Below are 24068 nucleotides of genomic sequence, written 5' to 3' on the forward strand. Positions count from 1 at the left end.
TTATTTGGACTCAAACTGATTTTTCTGAAATACAGTATGTTCATTCCAAGCTCTTTGTAACTCAACACAACACAAGTCAGGAGAGGATTAGCTAGAAGCAGAAGTGGAATTTATGGTCAAGTAGCTAACGTTAGGCTTGCTACCTGACTTTGTTGCCCTTTTTAGAAACCTGATGTCTTCTAGGCGGTTTCTGTTATGGATCTCTTGCTGAACCGGCACACAGTTCTCTGTGTTTTAAATATCCAAATTGGATGATTATCCATTACACCAACATGTTGCTGATCAGCTTCGAACACAGATCCCACTGAAGACAGCAGTATGGAGTGAAAATAGTGCAAATACTATTTCCATTTTCAGATTTTGTTGGGATCCGTGTGGTAAAACATGCAGTTATTTCACTGCAATTAAAAAGTCATAATTTTGAATTTTCACAGAGGTCCACAAAATCTAAACAACTCAACGTTATTGTACCAAATTTGTTTTTTGATGAGCTAGTGTGCATACGACTCCACCTGTGAAATGACATTGAGATTGTTTGTGAAACAGCAGAGATATCGCTGTCTGAAAATCGCTTTTACATTCAGCAGCTGACCAACGCTATACAAATTATAAAAAAAAAAAATATATATATATATACAGTTTTGTTGTTGTTCTAATATATATATATATATATATTAGAACAATAACAAAACCGTTTACCCTAAGTAGGTTTGTTCCGCCTACATCGACCATCCAATCAGGTTTGTTGGACAGTATCTGTCCGAATTAACTTCTGGTGAATCGGCTTATGTCCAGTCCGCTATGAAAATTCATGCAGATTCAAAAAGTGCTAAAGACTGTGATTCATGGGTACTGGACAGGCAACCTAAATGCTTCATTATTGTGGTTTTGATGGCAGTCCTGTTCACCTATGCTGCTAACTTGAATGAGTGACTCCACTGTCCAATCAGCCACCAACTCAGTAGCTAGATGGCGAGCTAGCAGCACACTGCTAACATTTCAGGATTTTTGCACTTGGAGGTACGATCCACAACACATCAACTTTTCACATGTTGTTCAATCTGTTTAAACAATGTGATTTGGTCTCAATCAAGCTCACTAGCTCTCATGTGGACAAGAAATGCCTCAATTTCTTGTTCTAATCGCACAGAAGAATGGTGTCAGGGTTGGATCTATCTTCTCTTCAAATTATATCCCCGAAATGTGAGTTTCGGGGATATTATGGATTCACTCCACCTGCCACCGCAGATCCTTCATGTGAACGTGATAACTTGAACAGTTTTTATAAGAATCTTTTCAAATTTGGTATGGACATTGATGACCCCTAGAAGAACTCTACTGATTTTGATATGTTTATGATTATAATAACTATTGTTAATTAACTGATTAAATTAATCTCTGTGCTATTTGGACCCATATCTCACCAATGGTGCATTATATTGTATTGAAATTTGTCAAGAGAATTGTTCAGGCAATTACGGAAATTTGTATGAAGTTTGCACTTTCTGTGATTATTATTAATAAATTAATCAATTAATTTTTGTACTGTTACTTTTTTTAATTATTATTGTTTTTCTCTTTGGGCTCAATTTCCCGTGAGATGGTACATGCTAGAGCCATGAAACTTTGCACCATGGTCTAGTATGGCTTCAATTAGACCCACAAGAAATATGACCCCCCCATCGGCCTGATGGTGGCGCTATAATTAAAGGTCAAAAATAAAAGGTTTAAAGGGCTGTATCTCCCACACCGTTTGTCCGATGTACATGAAACTTGGCACACATGTCCACCTATCCATACTCTACAAATTTACTATAAGGACCCTCAAGGTTTGGAAAATTTTTGAGACATTTTGAATTATTTGAAAAACAATTTTTTTTCCTCTCCTCCTACACCATTTGACCGATTACCACCAAAATCGGTCAGTAGCATCTATGGACCAAGCTCCTTAATTTTTTTTATATAGATTGTTGATATCTACTGTAGTTTTGATGATATAAACGTAAAGTTGTGAAGGAGGCGTGGCCAATAAGCTAAATTCAGTACAATGCTCTAGGATCATGTCCTAGTCAAAATCTGAAGTTTGGTCGTCATTAGTGAAAGTGGGCGTGGCCTATGACATTTTGGCTTATAACGCAAACAGAATTTCACTTATCACTATGAAACTTGGTAGTCATGTTTCAACCTTTATGTGAAACATGCACACCGATTTCCATACAGATCCAACCAGATTTTGCCCAGCAGCAGCATTTTGAGTGTACAGCTAAACAGAGTAAAGCCAATACAAAGTTGGATATTGACACCTTTGAACTTGCTGTTACATTCTTCAGTATCAGAACTTGATAGCTTGGGGTCTGATGGCTCAACAGCCCAATATGACAAAAATGACTGTAATCTTAATGCAAACTTCCATGTTTCAGCTCTGGCTGCTGTACTGGCATAACCCCAGCCATCGCCGCTAGCGGCTATATGTAATTAGTTATGTTTATTATTGAGTGTTAAAAAGATAGATTAGCCAAGAAGAAAAAATTTTATTATTTGACGAAATATTGATGATATGAACATTTTTGAGATATTTTGAATTATTTGAAAAACTATTTTTTTTCCTCTCCTCCTACACGGTTTGACCGATTACCACCAAAATCGGTCAGTAGCATCTATGGACCAAGCTCTTTAATTTTGTTTTTTTTGTATAGATTGTTGATATCTACTGTAGCTTTGATGACAATAACTCTTAAATTTGTGAAGGAGGCGTGGCCAGTAAGCTAAATTCGGTACAATGCTCTAATATGGAGGACCACAAGTGTCCGAAATAGTAACAAAGCATTTCATGAATTAATAACTAATTGTACAATAAAAATAGGAATTAATAGATTTGTTTACAAATAAATGTATTATTCTATGAATAGACTAAATTAAGTAATTCATTATTTGATATTTTAATGGGCATCAAAAAGAGGAATTATAAAAAGAATTTACAAATGAAATATTAATCCATCAATAAATAGTTCAAATTAAAAAGGGATTTACAAAAACAACCATAAAACAGTCAATTATGGAGGACCACAAGTTTCACGGAAATAGTAATAAAGCATTTAATTAATTAATAACTAATTATACAATAAAAATAGACATTAATACATTTGTTTACAAATTAATTTATTAATCTATGAATAAATAGACTAAATTACAAAGTAATTAATTATTTGATATTTTAATGGGTAATAAAAAGAGGAATTATAAAAAGAAGAATTTACAAATAAAATATTAATCCATCAATAAATAGTTCAAATTAGAAAAGGGATTTACAAAAACAACCATAAAACAGTCAATTATGGAGGACCACAAGTGTCACAGAAATAGTAATAAAGCATTTAATTAATTAATAACTAATTATACAATAAAAATAGACATTAATACATTTGTTTACAAATTAATTCATTAATCTATGAATAAATAGACGAAATTACAAAGTAATTAATTATTTGATATTTTAATGGGTAATAAAAAGAGGAATTATAAAAAGAAGAATTTACAAATAAAATATTAATCCATCAATAAATAGTTCAAATTAGAAAAGGGATTTACAAAAACAACCATAAAACAGTCAATAAGAACATCATTTAAAAATACATTAATGAATTCATAAATAAATAATGGAATTTAAAAATCTATTTGAAAATGCAGTTTAAAAACAGAAATAAATAACTGGATTCATGTCCTAGTCAAAATCTGAAGTTTGGTCATCATTAGTGAAATTGGGCATGGCCTATGACATTTTGGCTTATAACGTAAGCTGTGCTGTACTGGCATAACCCCAGCCATCACCGCTAGCGGCTATATGTAATTAGTTATGTTTATTATTGAGTGTTAAAAAGATAGATTAGCCAAGAAGAAAAAATGTTATTATTTGGTGAAATAAAAAGAGTTGGGACATACAACCAATATACTTGGGAGGATTAACCCTGGAGTCTTATTGTGTGATTATTGAATGGCTTTTTATTACATTTGACTTAATGGGGCCTTCAAGGATTGGGGAAATTCGGGGATATACCCTTGCTGTCGGCCCCCGACAGCATTCTAGTTATCTTCTCTTCTTCTGTCTCAGCATCAGTAGCCATCACAAGACACCTTTGTTGTATCAGACACGCTCTGTTTATTTTTATTTCACCTTTATTTATCCAGGAACTGGATTTGCTACGCACACATGCTCTTCTCCAGAAGCGCCCTGCTTTACTTTTGTGCATGACCCATGGGCGCTGCCCAGTCCAGCCACAGCCTTCTACTGTCAGCAAAATCATTTCAAACTCTTCATATTCACGTATTTCACCATTTGACAGACAAGTGACCCGCGTCGTATCCAGTATTTTTCCAGTCACTCTTGAATCGGTGGTGAAGTATCTCAAAGCCCATGACATCTATGTGTTCATCTCAGGACCCCTTGCCCTGCTTAAGCCTCGGGGAACTGAGGTGTTCACTTGCATATTTGCTCTGAATGACTGGTTGAGCAACTGGTGCCTTAACAATCACATTGGCTATGTGGGGAATTTCGACCTTTTCTTGAATCTTTTCTAAAATCTCCAACATGGTATGGGAGAGCAGAAGACCATATTATGTTGTTGACAATATTATGGTTTATTATGTGTGAGTTCTTTGACAGACTGGACCATACTGAAAGACTCAATAACACTAATAAAACCATTAACGACACATGGGAAGGGCAGCAGACGTGAATGTTAAAATCTCCAAGAATGACAATATTGTCATATTTGGGGACTGTCAAAGATAATAGCTCTGAGAACTCATGTATGAACGAATTGTTTATCTTGGGCAGCCTATAAATTGCAACACACGATAAAGGGAGCCTACACATTGATGTCATGGGCTTTGAGATACTTCACCACCGATTCAAGATTCAATACTGGATACTACGAGGCTCTCTTGTCTGTCAAATGGTGAAATACGTGAATATGAAGAGTTTGAAATTATTTTGCCAACATTAGAAGAGTGTGGCCTCACTGGGCAGCTTCCATGGGTCATGCACAAAAGTAAAGCAGGGCGTTTCTGAAGAAGTGCATGTGTGCGCAGCAAACCTCGTTTATGGATGAATGAAGGTGAAATAAACAAAAATAAACGTGCGTGTCTGATACAACAAAGGTGTTGTGATAGTGACTGTATATAAGATTTGCTCTTTCTCTTGTTCAGCGCCACCGCATTGGAAGGACAAGGACACAGACTGACACTGAGATAATTCTACAGCAGGTTTAGTACAACTCTCTTCTCTTTCCTCTGTCTACCTCTTTTCTTCTGTTCTGTTTTCTCCTCTGATCCTCTTCTGTCCTCCTTTTTATATACTGCCACAGTTGATGCTGCTCAAACGGCTTCTTACTAACATGTCTGTTTCTCTGCAGTGAAGGCAACATCTGCATCATCTCCACCATGAAGATCCTGACTGTGTCTCTACTTCTTTGTGCTATGATGGCTCTGACTATTGGTGAGTGTTAGTGTCCATGCTGTGTGTGTGTGTGTGTGTGTGTGTGTGTGTGTGTGTATGTGTCAACTTTGATAAAATTAGCTTCGGTAGGTGAGAGGGCATTTTTATTTAAATTTTTATTCATTGAAATGCATTACACCTCATACCCAGGTCAATGGACACACACATTAGTAGAGTAAGGGTGCGGTCACACCCACAGTTGGTTTTCTTTGATCTGAACTATACTAGAAAAGTTGACTTTGTTGCATTCTTATGGTTCACACTGTCCAATTACAAATCTGAGGGAGTCAAAACAAATCGACATCCAGTCCCTGTAACTAAGTAAGCATGATGGACTTGTCTGTACTCTGCATTTTCTCGGTCTCGGTGTGGTGATTTGGTGCCACTCGAGTTCGAATGACACTGTTCTGACCTGCCTCGATGAGACAAACTAAAGGAGTAAACACTCCAGAGTCTGAACAAACCACTACAAATAGACTTGATGTGAACGCACAAAGTTACATGTGGGGTTAAATTACCAATTATTTTTCCTAGATAAAGGCAGTGGTTCAATTTACCCCCAGACTCAACATTCCCCTCCCTTCCCTATTTCTCTTCAGGATTGGTTTCCGTGGTCGATACAGCATCAGAGTGTCCCAAGGGTTGGACTCCGTTGAACCATCGCTGTTTCCTCTACGTTCCAAAACAGATGACCTGGGCTCAGGCTGAGGTAATCAGAATGAATTGGTTTCAGTGCAGAATGCTTCTGGGCTACGTATATTTTGTTGGTATTGCCAATTTGGTTAATTGGCATCTTCTTTTTCTTACAACTACAGTCATTATGACCATGTTTTTTTGTTTTTTAGCCATATCTATTATGCTGCATTCATGCGTTGGTGGGAAAGTCTGGTATCCAGGACATCCAAGTCGGCTGCTAAACAGGATTTAATTGATGTTCTATTTTGTTGGCAAATAAAACCCAGAAGACAAATTTAAAACCCGTTTGACAAATCTTCCTTTACATATCAGGGAGCCGCAGAGTGGAACAAGCTGGACTTACAAATCAAACAGACTCTCAGTTTAAGGTCTTTTAAGATGAAGGTAAAGAGGTGTATGTTGAGAGTAAGCCACTCAGTTAATATCACTCATGGGAACTATTGAAATTTTTAGTTGAAGCTCATTTTATTGCCTTGTTTTTTTTTATTACTGTAGGCCAGTGTGCAAAAGTCTTACACGTAAAAAAAAAAATCTGTAAAGTGAAGATGCTTTCAAAAATAATGTTTCTAAATATAAAACTATAAAGAGCAGTCTGCTGACATATTAATGCACAAAACAAATAAACATCTAAGACAAAATGTATATGACAAATCTAGGGTGCCTAAGACAGCATAGTACTGTATGTAGTGCTGTGGGTTATTTATTATATTATTTTATTTATTTGATGTGTTTTTTATGGTATGTTCTGTGACTCTCGGCCAGCCAATGACATGTTTTCTTAGTCTTCTTGTCTTTTAAAAGAGGACCACACTGGAAATAGGTTTTGGAAACTTTATATGTTATCCTCGATGATTTCAATTAATGTATGACTGATGGCTATGCATTATTTTTGATTATCAAATAAACAAGCAAAACATAAGGAGGCTTTGCAGTCTTGCAAGTTGGAGAATTGTTCAGTGTTGGCGGTGGTTTGCGCTCTACCGGGTGCCTTCTAGTTATTATTAGTATTAGTATAGTAGTGGTAATAGTATTAGTATTTTTTTTTATGTTGTGTTATGTTGTTTTTTCTCTTGGGCAACCCCACTCCCTCTGCCCCTCCATCTCTCTAATTCCATTGCAGAATCACTGTGTGTTGCTGGGTGGTCACCTTGCATCGATAAACAGCCATTCTGAGGCCAAAGCAGCTTGGAGAATGATAAAGAGGATCACTAAACGTAAACGTAAATGGTTACCTGTCACATGGCTTGGAGGCTCTGATGCAAAAAAGGTACATTATTTACCAATACACAGGGTCTGACAGTCATTCAATGAAACCTTTGTTTTTTTTTGTTTTTTAAGCAAATGCAGTGTCTTCTTTTAAATCACTTCTTTCGGCTTGCTTTTTACATAAACATTTATTTGTGATTTTTTTCTTTTATTATACTTATTTTTCAGTTATTATCAAGTATGTTAAACTAGTTTAAGTCACTGGATTTTACTCAACAGTTGTCTTTCCATGTATGTGTTTATTAATTCATTTTGTTCTTGTCTATTTTCTTCCCTTTTAATCGTAAAGCACTTTGTAACTATTTTGAAAAGTGCTCTATAAATAAAGTTATTCATTTATGTTATTTCAATTATACATCTATTCTATTGTGTTCTATTCTGTCTTCTAGGAGGGTGTTTGGCTCTGGAGTGATGGTCAGCCTTTCAACTATCGGCTCTGGTCTAGAGGAAACCCAGATAATAAATGGAAACGCCAGGACTGTTTAGTAATGAACTATAGAGGTAAATCACTACATGCATTTTATATTAGGACTTTGGGCGTGTAGCTGATGCATCTGAACAGAGCGTCTTACAGTGAGAGAAACCGGGAGCAGTAGGGAGCCTCCATGCCAGCAACCACCTGTAGCTGACCATGACCTCTGACCTTATGGAAAGGGACATAAAAGAAAACAAAAAACCACAAAATTTTTCAAATCACATGCATTTTCATCACTCTAGTTTTCAATTCACATGCATTTATTTTGGATTATTTAATCTCTGTTTCGTCCACCCACCATTAAAAAGTCTTGTTCTCAAGCCAATAATGCTCACAAAGCAGTATATTATTCCAGTATTCCGCATGGTGATATATTAGTTCTTCACTAGATGTTTCTGTTGAGTCTCTGCTCTAATTAGCTAGCTTACTCCTCTCTAGTTTAAAAATGTGACTTTGGGTCAATTACAGGCCACCGTAGATCATGGGGATAGGAGGGGTGAGGGGGTGCTGGACCAGAGATAAGTTCTATCAATGTTGTTGCAATTTAATATCTATCTATCTATCTATCTATCTATCTATCTATCTATCTATCTATCTATCTATCTATCTATCTAGTGAAGCACAGGCTCATTAGACACTCTCAGGTTGCTTTGTTGATTGACCCTAACTTCCTCCTTTGTGTTTTTGGTTTTTACAGGGAAGAAGCGCTGGGATGACCAGTCGTGTAACGGCAAGAAGCCGTCTCTCTGCGCCAAAACTACCTGGGATGCCGATTGCTGAGACAGAGGCATGCAGCACCAATAACAAGCACAAGCACAACACATTTGTGATATTAAAATCATTGGATGTGTGTTGGTTGTGTGTATGTTGGCATACTTGTCTGTCTTTGTGTCTTCACTCTCATATACCATCTGAAGACTCTCATAATAATCTCACTAATCCACTGTACTGCTTTGCTTTGCTATTGCTGTAACGCTACTTAAGGGACGAAGCGACAAGTGACATTAAGCTGGAGTGACTCTTAGGCCTTGTGCTTTCAATAAGAGGAGAAAGAATGGTAATGAAAAGTATGTTTTAAACACAAGCTTCTGCTGCTGAGCGACCTGTTCTTACTTGTCTTATGCAAAATTAAAAGGATCAATCATTGAAACAAGCTGATCTTTGAGTCTGTGAGGTAATAGCCATAATCAAATGATCTTGTGCAAAATGTCATTGTGATTGGATCTACTTTGCAGAAGTATCAAAAAATGGGTTTTGCACAGGGACGCTGGAAGTAGGGGTGCTGATGGGGCTGCAGCACCCCCTACTAGCGGGGGGCTGTAACCGCAAGGCTAAGCCCCGTCACACTGTAAATTTCAGATGCTTTGTGTGTTCATTATTTTAATCTTGGTGTGGTGGTGCTGCCGGACGATTCGTTATGTAGCTCGCTCCCTGTCTCTCAATTTCCTGTCTCACTGGTTACAGGGCGTATGAATTGAGTATATCATTTAGTCAGTTACGTTATTTCTTGTTTCTGTCACAGATCTGGTAGTGCGACATGCTTCGAATGAGAGCAAGAGGACGTCTCTGTAGTGTGGAGTTGCGTTTTGGAGTGCGGTCTTCAATTAATTCAGTTATTATTAATGTTTTCAGTTGCTCTGTGTGTGTGTGTGTGTGTGTGTGTGTTATAAAGTTCAAATGCCTTGTTCTATTGCTACCCATATAGCGTGGCTGTGGCTCACTCAACAATAAACCGTCTTCTGATTAGGAATAAACCTGCATTCCGTGTGTGAACTGTCCATAGCTGAATATGGTACTATGCTGCTTTGACATACAGCATGTTGGTGTTCAAGTTTGCTGTCTGTTGTAGTGTAAAATGTTCTAAAACTGGTGTAAAATGTTGGCCATTCAAATTAATACAAAAATCATGAATGTTGCGCAGCATTTAATATGACGTCATTATATAGACTTTCTCTCAGCACCCCCAACTCTGACTGACTTCCAGCGTCCCTGGTTTTTGCATAAAAATGGCAGAAAACTGTCAGAGCTGAAACGAAAACCAATATGTGCAATGAATTTGTGGTGAGCAACTGAATCTCAGTGGGAAAGATTTGAAATTTAGGCCGCACAGTTTACGACTGTAAAGTTGCATGTGATAGTGCCACCATCTTTTTTTTTTTTTTTTTGCCTCAGTAGTGAGGGAGATTTGAAACCTATTTATCGAATTTGATTGCTCTATAACATGAGGCATTTAGGAATTATGCTCCCCGTCATGTTTGTGCATCTTCATCATAAACTTATTCATGTATCAAGGCCCAACAGTTATGAGTATCAAAAAGAGGAATGATGAAGGCAGCTCAGTCAGGCTGTGTGTAACATTTGGTGGAGATTGTGTTAATTTTGTTGGAGAAATGTTAGAAAATAGCTGCTGTTTCAATGTTGGCCTGAAGGTGGTGCTATAGAGCGTGACCAAATGTGGGATCCGTCCCAAATATACGTATATATCTGAAGTTTGGTTGCTCTAGCATTAAGCATTTAGGAACTATGTCTGACTTCCTGTTTCTGTGTCTTCGCCGTCAAATTCATTTGTGCACTACGGCCAAACGGTTTGGATTTTCAAAACTCTGTATAATAGCCTTAATCTGGCAAGTACATATATGGCAAGTACATATGTGCAAAATTTCATTGAGATTAGATCAATTTGGCAGGAGAAATAGCAAAAAAGTAGGGTTCACATGAAATTCAAAATGGTGGAGATGAAAATCTGTATGTGCAGTGGATTCGACTTGAACCAAGGAATCTTATGGAAAAAAACCCCATTTAGATTCTAGACCTTAATGTTCGCCACCATCAGGCCCACTGGTGTAATTTTTTTGCCCGAGCAGTGGGGGAGATTTGAAATCTATCAACCAAACTTGGTTGCTCTAGAACTTGCGGTCTTTGAGCTACAGATCATTTTAGGGCAGAAAAATGAGAAGAAATATAGTGGTCATTAGTGGAGTCCAAGCCTACTGTGCAAATGATTTGACAGTGACAATATGAGCTTGATTCATCATTATGGAAAAGTTCTAAAAATATATCTCCACCATCAGGACAATTTACAGTTTTTCAAATGGCAATATGTCAGTTGCCATTTGAAAAACTGTAAATTGTCCTGATGGTGGAGATATATTTTTTGATGGTGGAGATATTCAACATGACCAAACGTGGTTTTACACTTTGACGCCCCTTGAGAACAAGTGAAGTTTCTGACAGTGTTGCAGCTTACATACTGAATTTATAAAGGTGTAACAACACAATGGAAGCACAGATTCTTTATGGGAGTTTATGGAAGTTCAGCTGAGAGACTGAACTCTTCTCCACCCACATATTAACATCAATCAGATTCAAGCGTGAGTCTGTGAGGTAATAGCCCTAATCGAATAGTTCATTATGGTGTGTGCAACATGACCAAACGTGGTCTTACACAGTGTTGCAGCTTACATATTAAATTTATAAAGGTGTAACAACACAATGGAAGCACAAATTCTTTGTAATGGGAGTTTATGGAAGTTCAATTAACATCAATCAGATTCAAGCATGCCTTGTTTAAAGGACTCAGATCTTCTTACCTGTTCTCTGTCATTGTGCTGGGGCAGGATTAGCTAGAAGCAGAAGTGGAATTTATGGTCAAGTAGCTAAAGTTAGCCTTGCTACCTGACTTTGTTGCCCTTTTTAGAAACCCAATGTTGTCTAGGCGGTTTCTGTTATGGATCTTTTGCTGAACCGGCACACAGTTCTCTGTGTTTTAAATATCCAAATTGGATGATTGTCCATTACAGCAACATGTTGCTGATCAGCTTCGAACACAGATCCCACTGAAGACAGCAGTATGGAGTGAAAATAGTGCAAATACTATTTCCGTTTTCAGATTTTGTTGGGATCGTGCGAAAAAACATGCAGTTATTATATGCTGTTATTATTTTACTGCAATTAAAAAGTCATAATTTTGAATTTCAACAGAGGTCCACAAAATCTAAACGACTCAACGTTATTGTACCAATATATATATATATATATATATGTATATATATATACACAGGGTTGGGGAGTAACGGAATACATGTAACGGCGTTACATATTTAAAATATAAAATATGAGTAACTGTATTCCGTTACAGTTACAGTTTAAATTGGTGGTATTCTGAATACAGTTACTGTCTTTAAAAATAGATTACTTGAAGGGATTACTTTATTTGTTTGTTTTGTTTTATTTGCTCTAAAATTCATATGAGGCACGCATTTCCCATAAACAGATTTAAAAAATGTGCAACAACTTGTGCATGCACGGTGCACCTGCCACACACCACAAGACAATGGCAATGTCGGAGGAGGAGACACACAGCCAGTTTTTGACATGGAAATATGAAGAATATTTTACTTACAAACAGGGGTTAAAGTGGGCCGGAACGATCCGGAACGGCGTTCCTGCACCTTCGATTAATAAGTAAATAAATCTGATTGGCAGTTTCATACATAATAATGTCAAGCGAGTTCACGGGGCTGCCAACTCTCACGCATTGACCGAGAGACTCACGCAACTGACTTTTTTCACACGCTCTCACGCCACAAGTCCATTTTCTCACACAATGAAAAACAAATTCATAACTGATAACGTTGCAACGCGAAAAAAGGAAACTGACAGCAGGAAAGACGAGACAGAGCAGCACTGCGCAGCAGAGAGTTATTCAGACCATCTGAATAGCGAGAAATATACACAAATCTATTATATTGTAATTTATTCCCATGCATGCTGCTCAGAGTAATCTCAGTCAGCGGCTCTTCTGCGTCTCTCCCTCTCTTCTCGTGCCGTGCGCACCAGGCAGGAGTGAGAGTGAGTTGCTATGGTTACGGGGACGCTCTGTGTCTCTGTCGCTCTGAAACTTTCTCACGATTCCCAATAATAGGTTTTTAGGTTAGTATGCCTATGCAAAATCATGAATGTAAGTATACCTCAATGCTGAAATCTAGTAACATGACATAATTTTACATTTTTGGTTAACATTATACAGGGTTGCTGTTTCTTGACTTAATCCAAGAGGTTAGGTGGTATAGAAATGCAGGAAATTTGTTTTAAATTACTATTTTTTTCATGAATGTTTGTCTAATGTGTTTTACTCTACTTGATGCCGCGGTTAACTGATGCTATGGAAATTAAAGAAAGGGTAAAGGAAAACTGAAGACTTTGTTCTCTGGTGGATGCCATTTTTCTTTAGACAGTATCGGTTGCAGGACAAAACATAACCACATTTGTGTTTACATACTTGCATAACTTTTCCTCTGAAGACAGTAATAAGGTCATTCCTAAGCAAGTGTGAACTACATTCAGAGTGACCCAGACAAATGGGCTCAGCAAGACGATTTTGAAGTATTCCAAAAGTAATCCAAAGTATTTAGAATACGTTACTTAACTTGAGTAATCTAATGGAGTACGTTACAAATTACATTTTAGGGCATGTATTCAGTAATCTGTAGTGGAATACGTTTTAAAAGTAACCCTCCCAACACTGTATATATATATATAAATAATATTAGAACAACAACAACAAAACCGTTTACCATAAGTAGGTTTGTCCCGCCTACATCGACCATCCAATCAGGTTTGTCGGACAGTATCTGTCCGAATTTACTACTGGTGAATCGGCTTATGTCCAGTCCGCTATGAAAATTCATGCAGATTCAAAAAGTGTTAAAGACTGTGATTCATGGGGGCTGGACAGGCAACCTAAATGCTTCATTGTTGTGGTTTTGATGGCAGTCCTGTTTACCTATGCTGCTAACTTGAATGAGTGACTCCAATGTCCAATCAGCCAACAACTCAGTAGCTAGATGGTGAGCTAGCAGCACACTGCTAACATTTCTGGATTTTTGCACTTGGAGGTACGATCCACAACACAGCAACTTCTCACATGTTTTTCAATCTGTTTAAACAATGTGATTTGGTCTCAATCAAGTTCACTAACTCGCACGCGGAAAAGAAATGCCTCCATTTCTTGTTCTAATCGCACAGACGAACGGTGTCAGAGTTGGATCTATCTTCTCTTCTAATTATATCCCCGAAATGTGAGTTTTGGGGATATTATGGATTCACTCCACCCGCCACCGCATATCCTTCGTGTGAACGTGATAACAGTTTATATACCGTATTTCCTCTAATAGTGGCCGGTAGTCAATTAAAAGCCAGGTCTCCGATAATGGCACGAACAAATAAAGGCCGGCTCAAAATACAAGCCGGGGAAAAAAACAAAGGAAACAAGCGTGAATTCGCCATAGCTGCGACCACGTACTGTGCGGCTATAGGCCGCCAAAGAGTGGGGAAATTTTTGTGGACCAACCAACCGACCGACCGACCGGCAGAGCGAGCTATAGAGTTGCTGGTCACAGCTAAAAACAACGGTGGACACCGGTAAACTCCTGGCGGAAGTCTCTGGAGCATGCCGCCGTCGATTAGCGTAATTATCGTAATACATTGCAGTAACAAAAAAACGGCTACCTAACGAACCCCAACAGAAGCAGATCAGATACTAAAATATGAGCAAATATACTTATCAAACAGAAGGAATTAGAAATAAAGGCCTGTCTCTAATATAAGCCTGCTTCCAATAAAGGCCTGGTCCCCTTTGCAGCTGAGGTAAATAAGGGCCCGGGCCAATATTAGAGGAAATACGGTAAGAATCTCTTCAAATTTGGTATGGACCCCTAGAGGAAGAACTCTATTGATTTTGATATGTTTATGATTGTAATAACTATTATTAATTAACTGATTAAATTAATCTCCATGCTATTTGGACCCATATCTCACCAGTGGTGCATTATATTGTATTGAAATTTGTCAAGAGAATTGTTCAGAAAATTATGGAGATTTGTATGAAGTTTGCACTTTCTGTGATTATTATTAATAAATTAATCAATTAATTTTTGTACTGTTACTTTTTAAAATTATTATTGTTTTATTATTATTGTTTTTCTCTTTCTCTGTATGAAGTTTGCACTTTCTGTGATTATTATTAATAATTTAATCAATACATTTTTGTACTGTACTTTTTTTTAATTATTATTTTTCTCTTTGGGCTCAACTTCCCTTGAGATGGTACATGCTAGAGCCATGAAACTTTGCACCATGGTCTAGTATGGCTTCAATTAGACCCACAAGAAATATGACCCCCATTGGCCTGATGGCAGCGCTATAATTAAAGGTCAAAAATCAAAAGTTTAAAGGGCTATATCTCCCGCACCGTTTGTCCGATTTACACAAAACTGGGTACACATGTCCTCTTAACCGTACTCTACAATAAGACCCTCAAGGTTTGGAAAATTGTTGAGATATTTTGATTTATTTGAAAAACTAATTTTTTACCTCTCCTCCTTCACCGTTTGACCGATTACCACCAAAATCGGTCAGTAGCATCTATGGACCAAGCTCTTTAATTTTTTTTGGATAGATTGTTGATATTTACTGTAGTTTTGATGATATTAACTCTTAAAGTTGTGAAGGAGGCGTGGCCAATAAGCTAAATTCGGTACAATGCACTAGGACCATGTCCTAGTCAAAATCTGAAGTTTGGTCGTCATTAGTGAAAGTGGGCGTGGCCTATGACATTTTGGCTTATAACTCAAACAGAATTTCACCAATCGCTATGAAACTCGGTAATCATGTTTCAACCTTCATGTAGAACATGCACACCAATTTCCATACAGATCCAACCAGATTTTGCCCAACAGCAGCACTTTGGGTGTACAGCTATACACAGTAAAGCCAATACAAAGTTGGATATTGACACCTTTTAACTTGCTATTACATTCTTCAGCATCAGAACTTGATAGCTTGGGGCCTGGTGGCTCAACAGCCTAATATGACAAAACTGGCAGTAATCTTAATGCAAACTTCCATGTTTCAGCTCTGCCTGCTGTACTGGCATAACCCCATCCATCGCCACTAGTGGCTTTATGTAATTAGTTCTGTTTATTATTGAGTGTTAAAAAGATAGATTAGCTAAGAAGAAAAAATTTTATTATTTGGCAAAATAAAAATAGTTGGGACAACTATTATACACAACCAATATAATTGGGAGGATTAACCCTGGAGTCTTATTGTGTGATCATTGAATGGCTTTTTATTACATTTGACTTAATGGGGCCTTCAAGAATTGGGGAATTTCGGGGATATACCCTTGCTGTCGGCCCCCGACAGCATCCTAGTTATCTTCTCTTCTTCTGTCTCAGCATCAGTAGCCATCACAAGACACCTTTGTTGTATCAGACACGCTCAGTTTATTTTTATTTCACTTTTATTTATCCAGGAACTGGATTTGCTGCACACACATGCTCTTCTTCAGCAACGACCTGCTTTACTTTTGTGCATGACCCATGGGAGCTGCCCAGTGCAGCCACAGCCTTCTAATGTTGGCAAAATAATTTCAAACTCTTCATATTCACGTATTTCACCATTTGACAGACAAGAGAGCCTCGTAGTATCCAGTATTTTTCCAGTCACTCTTGAATCGGCGTTGAAGTATCTCAAAGCCCATGACATCAATGTGTTCATCTGAGGACCCCTTCCCCTGCTTAAGCCTCGGGGAACTGAGGTGTTCAGTCGCATATTTGCTCTGAATGACTGGTTGAGCAACTGGTGCCTTAACAATCACATTGGCTATGTGGGGAACACGCAATCACACCTACAGTTAGTTTTCTTTGGTCTCAACTATAGTAGACAAGTTGACAAGTTGTTAAATTTTTAGGTTCGAATGGCACTGTTCTCACCTGCCTCGATGCAATGAACTAAAGGAGTAAACACTCCAGAGAAATAATACATTCTGACATAAAAATATAAAGCCAAATTGGGAGTGAATGATGAAACGTTCGATAGTTATTTGGATAACACTCGCCTACATCCAGGGAAACCTCAAGTCACTGATCTCCCAAAGTGAAATACAAGACGCTACTCATTTCCCTTACAGGAAGGCACCTGGATTAGACAACTGGACTCTGTGATAAATACTGGATACTACGAGGCGCTCTTGTCTGTCAAATGGTGAAATACTTGAATATGAAGAGTTTGAATATATTTTGCCAACATTAGAAGGCTGTGGCTGCACTGGGCAGCTCCCATGGGTCATGCACAAAAGTAAAGCAGGGCGTTGCTGAAGAAGAGCATGTGTGTGCAGCAATTAGTGTGAGCTGACATTTCCTGGATAAATAAAGGTGAAATAAATAAAAATAACCAGAGCGTGTCTGATACAACAAAGGTGTTGTGATAGTGACTGTATATAAGAGTTGCTCTTTCTCTTGTTCAGCGTCACCGCATAGGAAGGACAAGGACACAGACTGACACTGAGATAATTCTACAGCAGGTTTAGTACAACTCTCTTCTCTTTCCTCTCTCTACCTCTTTTCTTCTGTTCTGTTTTCTCCTCTGATCCTCTTCTGTCCTCCTTCTTATATACTGCCACAGTTGATGCTGCTCAAACGGCTTCTTACTAACATGTCTGTTTCTCTGCAGTGAAGGCAACATCTGCATCATCTCCACCATGAAGATCCTGACTGTGTCTCTACTTCTTTGTGCAATGATGGCTCTGACTACTGGTGAGTGTTAGTGTCCATGCTGTGTGTGTGTGTGTGTGTGTGTGTGTGTGTGTGTGTGTGTGTGTATGTGTCAACTTTGATAAAATTATCTTCTGTAGGTGAGAGGGCATTTTTATTTAAATTGTATTCATTGAAATGCATTACACCTCATACCCAGGTCAATGGACACACACATTAGTAGAGTAAGGGTGCGGTCACACCCACAGTTGGTTTTCTTTGATCTGAACTATACTAGAAAAGTTGACTTTGTTGCATTCTTATGGTTCACACTGTCCAATTACAAATCTGAGGGAGTCAAAACAAATCGACATCCAGTCCCTGTAACTAAGTAAGCATGATGGACTTGTCTGTACTCTGCATTTTCTCGGTCTCGGTGTGGTGATTTGGTGCCACCCGAGTTCGAGTGACACTGTTCTGACCTGCCTCGATGAGACAAACTAAAGGAGTAAACACTCCAGAGTCTGAACAAACCACTACAAATAGACTTGATGTGAACGCACAAAGTTACATGTGATGTTAAATTACCAATTATTTTTCCTAGATAAAGGCAGTGGTTCAATTTACCCCCAGACTCAACATTCCCCTCCCTTCCCTATTTCTCTTCAGGATTGGTTTCCGTGGTCGATACAGCATCAGAGTGTCCCAATGGTTGGACTCTGTTGAACCATCGCTGTTTCCTCTACGTTCCACAACAGATGACCTGGGCTGAGGCTGAGGTAATCAGAATGAATTGGTTTCAGTGCAGAATGCTTCTGGGCTACGTTTATTTTGTTGTTATTGCAAATTTGGCGTTAAGTGCGTCTTTTTCTTACGACTACAGTCATTATGACCATGTTTCGTTTTTTTTGCCATATCTATTATGCTGCATTCATGGGAAAGTCTGGTATCCAGGACGTCCAAGTCGGCTGCTAAACAGGATTGAATTCATGTGCTATTTTGTTGGCAAATAAAACCCAGAAGACAAATTTAAAACCTGTTTGGCAAATGACCTTTGCATATCAGGGAGCCGCAGAATGGAACAAGCTGGACTTACAAATCAAACAGACTCTCAGTTTAAGGTCTTTTAAGATGAAGGTAAAGAGGTGTATGTTGAGAGTAAGCCACTCAGTTAATATCACTCATTGGAACTATTCACATTTTTTGTTTATGTTTGTATTGAAAATTTTAATTAGCAAGCTCATTTTATTGCTGTAAAGTGAAGATGCTTTCAAAAATAATGTTTCTAAATATAAAAACATGACTATAAAGAGCAGTCTACTGACACACTATTGCAGAAAATTAACATCCAAGACAAAATGTATATAGCAAATCTAGGGTGCCTAAGACAGCATAGTACTGTATGTAGTGCTGTATGTTATTTATTATATTATTTTATTTATTTGATGTGTTTTTTATGGTATGTTCTGTGACTCTCGGCCAGCCAATGACATGTTTTCTTAGCCTTCTTGTCTGTTAAAAGACGACCACACTGGAAATAAGTTTTGGAAACTTTGTATGTTATCCTCCATGATTTCAATTAATGTATGACTGATGGCTATGCATTATTTTTGATTATCAAATAAACAAGCAAAACATAAGGAGGCTTTGCAGCCTTGCAAGTTGGAGAATTGTTCAGTGTTGGCGGTGGTTTGCGCTCTACCGGGTGCCTTCTAGTTATTATTATTAGTATTAGTATAGTAGTGGTAATAGTATTAGTATTTTTTTTAATGTCGTTTTATGTTGTTTTTTCTCTTGGGAAACCCCACTCCCTCTGCCCCTCCATCTCTCTAATTCCATTGCAGAATCACTGTGTGTCTCTGGGTGGTCACCTTGCATCGATAAACAGCGATCATGATGTCAAAGCAGTTCAGGATATGATAAAGAGGATCACTCATAAGTATCCTACCAATTGGCTTGGAGGCACTGATGCAAAAAAGGTACATTATTTACCAATAAACAGGGTCTGACAGTCATTCAATGAAACCTTTTTTTTAATTAATTAATTTATTTTTTTAGCAAATGCAGTGTCTTGTTTTAAATCACTTCTTTCGGCTTGCTTTTTACATAAACATTTATTTGTGATTTTTTTTTTTATTATACTTATTTTTCAGTTATTATCAAATGTGTTAAACTAGTTCAAGTCACTGGATTTTACTCTACAGTTGTCTTTCCATGTATGCGTTTATTAATTTTGTTCTTGTCTCTTTTTTCTTCCCTTTTAATCATAAAGCTCTTTGTAACTGTGTTTTGAAAAGTGCTGTATAAATAGTTATTCATTTATGTTATTTCAATTATACATCTTTCTACTGTGTTCTATTCTGTCTTCTAGGAGAGTGTGTGGCATGATGGTCAGCCTTTCAACTATCAGTTCTGGTCTAGAGGAAACCCAGATAATAAAGGGAAACGCCAGCACTGTTTAGTAATGAACTATGGAGGTAAATCACTACACACATTTTATATTAGGACTTTGGGCGTGTAGCTGATGCATTTGAACAGAGCGTCTTACAGTGGGAGAAACTGGGAGCAGTAGGGAGCCTCCATGCCAGCAACCACCTGTAGCTGACCATGACCTCTGACCTTATGGAAAGGGACATAAAAGAAAACAAAAAAACACTATTTTTCAATTCACATGTATTGTCATCACTCTTGTTTTCAAATCACATGCATCTATTTTGGATTATTTAATCTCTGTTTCGTCCACCCACCATAAGAAAGTCTCGTTCTCAAGCCAATAATGCTCACAATGCAGCATATTATTCCAGTATTCCGCATGGTGATATATTAGTTCTTCACTAGATATTTCTGTTGAGTCTCTGCTCTAATTAGCTAGCTTACTCCTCTCTAGTTTAAAAATGTGACTTTGGGTCAATTACAGGCCACCGTAGATCATGGGGATAGGAGGGGTGAGGGGGTGCTGGACCAGAGATAAGTTCTATCAATGTTGTTGCAATTTAATATCTATCTATCTATCTATCTATCTATCTATCTATCTATCTATCTATCTGATCAGTTTGGTGCTGCCCTGGTGGATTGGGGTATCGGCCTCTTTCGGGGGCATGGAGGGTTCTTGGTGGCTCTGGAGTCTTGAACGGTAGTGTAGCCTACTTGTACCTGTATGTCCATTTTATTGCTTTCTTGTGTTTTGGGATAGACTTTTATTTAAAGTTCCATATGTTTTTAATTGTATCTCTGTTTGTTTGTTTATTTTTAGTTACACCTGTTTATCTCTTGTATTACCTTTTATTCCTATTTTTTATAATTTCTTTTCTACACACACTTTAATGTAAAGTTCGATCTGTTTTTAATTGTATCTCTGTTTGTGTGTTTTTAGTTGTACCTGTCTACCTAATATATTACCTTTTATGCCTATTTTCTTTTATTGCTGCTTTTGGATTTTATTGTATGTAAAGCACTTTGTAAACATTGTTTTTAGAAAAGTGCTATATAAATAAAGTTATTATTATTATTTTTATTTTCTATCTATCTATCTATCTATCTATCTATCTATCTATCTATCTATCTATCTATCTATCTATCTATCTAGTGAAGCACAGGCTCATTAGACACTCTCAGGTTGCTTTGTTGATTGACCCTAACTTCCTCCTTTGTGTTTTTGGTTTTTACAGGGAAGAAGCGCTGGGATCACCTGTCTTGTTCCACAAAGCATCTGTTTCTCTGCACCAGAAGCCTCTGGGATCCCGTGAGCTGACACAGAGGCATGCAGGGCCAATAACAAGCACAAGCACAACACAGATGTGACTGTCTTTGTGTCTTCACTCTCATATACCATCTGAAGACTCTCATAATAATCTCACTAATCCACTGTACTGCTTTGCTTTGCTATCGCTGTAACGCTACTTAAGGGACGAAGCGACAAGTGACATTAAGCTGGAGTGACTCTTAGGCCTTGTGCTTTCAATGAGAGGAGAAAGAATGGTAATGAAAAGTATGTTTAAAACACAAGCTTCTGCTGCTGAGTGAACTGTTCTTACTTGTCTTATGCAAAATTAAAAGGATCAATCATTGAAACAAGCTGATCTTTGAGTCTGTGAGGTAATAGCCATAATCAAATGATCTTGTGCAAAATGTCATTGAGATTGCATGTACTTTGCAGAAGTATCAAAAAATGGGTTTTGCATAAAAATGGCAGAAAACTGTCAGAGCTGAAACGAAAACCAATATGTGCAATGGATTTGTGGTGAGCAACTGAATCTGAGGGGGAAAGATTTGAAATTTAGGCCTCTAAGTGAGTCTGAGTCTAAAGGACTCAGATCTTCTTACCTGTTCTCTGTCATTGTGCTGGGGCGCTGCAGGTCACCCACCACCCACCCATATGTGTGTGTATGCCTGTCAGGGATGATATTGTTTCTCTTATTTGGACTCAAACTGATTTTTCTAAAATACAGTACGTTCATTCCAAGCTCTTTGAAACTCTTATACATTAAAATGTATTTACTGCAGGAGATGAGAAAGGCTCTCTGCTGTTATTAACAAGGCAAAACTACAGCCAAGAGAGTCAGACACACTTCTGTACTGATCCAGCATACACAACACAAGTCAGGGCAGGGTTAGCTAGAAGCAGAAGTGGAATTTATGGTCAAGTAGCTAACGTTAGCCTTGCTACCTGACTTTGTTGCCCTTTTTAGAAACCCAATGTTGTCTAGGCGGTTTCTGTTATGGATCTTTTGCTGAACCGGCACACAGTTCTCTGTGTTTTAAATATCCAAATTGGATGATTGTCCATTACAGCAACATGTTGCTGATCAGCTTCGAACACAGATCCCACTGAAGACAGCAGTATGGAGTGAAAATAGTGCAAATACTTTTTCCGTTTTCAGATTTTGTTGGGATCCGGGCGGTAAAACATGCAGTTATTTTACTGCAATTAAAAAGTCATAATTTTGAATTAGAGGTCCACAAAATCTAAACGACTCAACGTTATTGTACCAAATTTGTTTTTTGATGAGCTAGTGGGCATACGACTCCACCTGTGAAATGACATTAAGATTGTTTGTGAAACAGCGGAGATATCGCAGTCTGAAAATCGCTTTTATGTTCAGCGGCTGACCAACGCTATACAAATGATAGCACTCTAAAAAATAAATAAATAAAAAATATATATCTATGTATATGTAGCCCGCGGAATTGAGTACCACACAGGACACGCTAAAAAATAAATAAATAAAAATAAATATATATATATATATAAATATATATACAGGGTTGGGGAGTAACAGAATACATGTAACGGCGTAATGTATTTAAAATACAAAATATGAGTAACTGTATTCCGTTACAGTTACAGTTTAAATTGGTGGTATTCTGAATACAGTTACTGTCTTTAAAAATAGATTACTTGAAGGGATTACTTTATTTGTTTGTTTTGTTTTATTTGCTCTAAAATTCATATGAGGCACGCATTTCCCATAAACAGATTTAAAAAATGTGCAACAACTTGTGCACGCACGGTGCACCTGCCACACACCACAAGACAATGGCAATGTCGGAGGAGGAGACACACAGCCAGTTTTTGACATGGAAATATGAAGAATATTTTACTTACAAACAGGGGTTAAAGTGGGCCGGAACGATCCGGAACGGCGTTCCTGCACCTTCGATTAATAAGTAAATAAATCTGATTGGCAAGACAACAAATTCAAAAAACAAATTCATAACTGATAACGTCACGACGCGAAAAAAGGAAACTGACAGCAGGACAGACGAGACAGAGCAGCACCGTGCAGCAGAGAGTTATTCAGACCATCTGAATAGCGAGAAATATACACAAATCTATTATATTGTAATTTATTCCCATGCATGCTGCTCAGAGTAATCTCAGTCAGCGGCTCTTCTGCGTCTCTCCCTCTCTTCTCGCGCCGGGCGCACCAGGCAGGAGTGAGAGTGAGTTGCTATGGTTACGGGGACGCTCTGTGTCTCTGTCGCTCTGAAACTTTCTCGCGATTCCCAATAATAGGTTTTTAGGTTAGTATGCCTATGCAAAATCATGAATGTAAGCACCTCAATGCTGAAATCTAGTAATATGACATCATTTTACATTTTTGGTTAACATTATACAGGGTTGCTGTTTCTTGACTTAATCCAAGAGGTTAGGTGGTGTAGAAATGCAGGAAATTTGTTTTAAATTACTATTTTTTTCATTAACGTTTGTCTAATGTGTTTTACTCTACTTGATGCTGCGGTTAACTGATGCTATGGAAATTAAAGAAAGGGGAAAGGAAAACTGAAGACTTTGTTCTCTGGTGGATGCCATTTTTCTTTAGACAGTATCAGTTGCAGGACAAAACATAACCACATTTTTGTGTTTACATGCATAACTTTTCCTCTGAAGACAGTAATAAGGTCATTCCTAAGCAAGTGTGAACTACATTCAGAGTGACCCAGACAAATGGGCTCAGCAAGACCATTTTGAAGTATTCCAAAAGTAATCCAAAGTATTTAGAATACGTTACTTAACTTGAGTAATCTAATGGAGTACGTTACAAATTACATTTTAGGGCATGTATTCAGTAATCTGTAGTGGAATATGTTTTAAAAGTAA

The 24068-nt window shown here is 37.8% G+C and overlaps 2 protein-coding genes across 2 annotated transcripts; both read left to right on the forward strand.

Annotated features, from left to right (window-relative positions):
* The first annotated feature begins 5212 nt into the window (after nt 1-5212).
* LOC139660264 (galactose-specific lectin nattectin-like) lies at nt 5213-9662 on the forward strand. Its single transcript, XM_071538355.1, has 6 exons — nt 5213-5262; nt 5412-5494; nt 6094-6203; nt 7311-7457; nt 7846-7957; nt 8629-9662. The coding sequence occupies exons 2-6, from the start codon at nt 5440-5442 to the stop codon at nt 8709-8711; spliced, it is 507 nt and encodes a 168-aa protein (XP_071394456.1). The 5' UTR covers nt 5213-5262; nt 5412-5439; the 3' UTR covers nt 8712-9662.
* Nucleotides 9663-17193: 7531 nt separating this feature from the next.
* Nucleotides 17194-22149, forward strand: LOC139660263 (ladderlectin-like). Its single transcript, XM_071538354.1, has 7 exons — nt 17194-17298; nt 17448-17530; nt 18137-18246; nt 19312-19446; nt 19839-19944; nt 20520-20600; nt 21136-22149. Exons 2-7 carry the CDS (start codon nt 17476-17478, stop codon nt 21216-21218), a joined length of 570 nt encoding a protein of 189 aa, XP_071394455.1. The 5' UTR covers nt 17194-17298; nt 17448-17475; the 3' UTR covers nt 21219-22149.
* Nucleotides 22150-24068: the final 1919 nt, after the last annotated feature.

The sequence above is a fragment of the Centroberyx affinis genome, unplaced genomic scaffold (genome assembly GCF_046629955.1).
Source record: "Centroberyx affinis isolate AG114_WGS23_722 - 3 ecotype Tasmania unplaced genomic scaffold, CSIRO-AGI_Caff_v1 ptg003263l_1, whole genome shotgun sequence".
NCBI classification, from domain to species: domain Eukaryota; kingdom Metazoa; phylum Chordata; class Actinopteri; order Beryciformes; family Berycidae; genus Centroberyx; species Centroberyx affinis.

Excerpts from the sequence above, each read along its gene's own strand:
- LOC139660263 (XM_071538354.1), top strand. The coding sequence starts at position 17,476 with ATGAAGATCCTGACTGTGTCTCTACTTCTTTGTGCAATGATGGCTCTG. Across the intron at positions 19,447-19,838 it reads GAGGCACTGATGCAAAAAAG|GAGAGTGTGTGGCATGATGG; the intron begins GTACATTATTTA and ends TCTGTCTTCTAG. Across the intron at positions 19,945-20,519 it reads TTTAGTAATGAACTATGGAG|TTTGGTGCTGCCCTGGTGGA; the intron begins GTAAATCACTAC and ends CTATCTGATCAG.
- LOC139660264 (XM_071538355.1), top strand. The coding sequence starts at position 5,440 with ATGAAGATCCTGACTGTGTCTCTACTTCTTTGTGCTATGATGGCTCTG. Across the intron at positions 5,495-6,093 it reads TATGATGGCTCTGACTATTG|GATTGGTTTCCGTGGTCGAT; the intron begins GTGAGTGTTAGT and ends ATTTCTCTTCAG. Across the intron at positions 7,958-8,628 it reads TTTAGTAATGAACTATAGAG|GGAAGAAGCGCTGGGATGAC; the intron begins GTAAATCACTAC and ends TGGTTTTTACAG.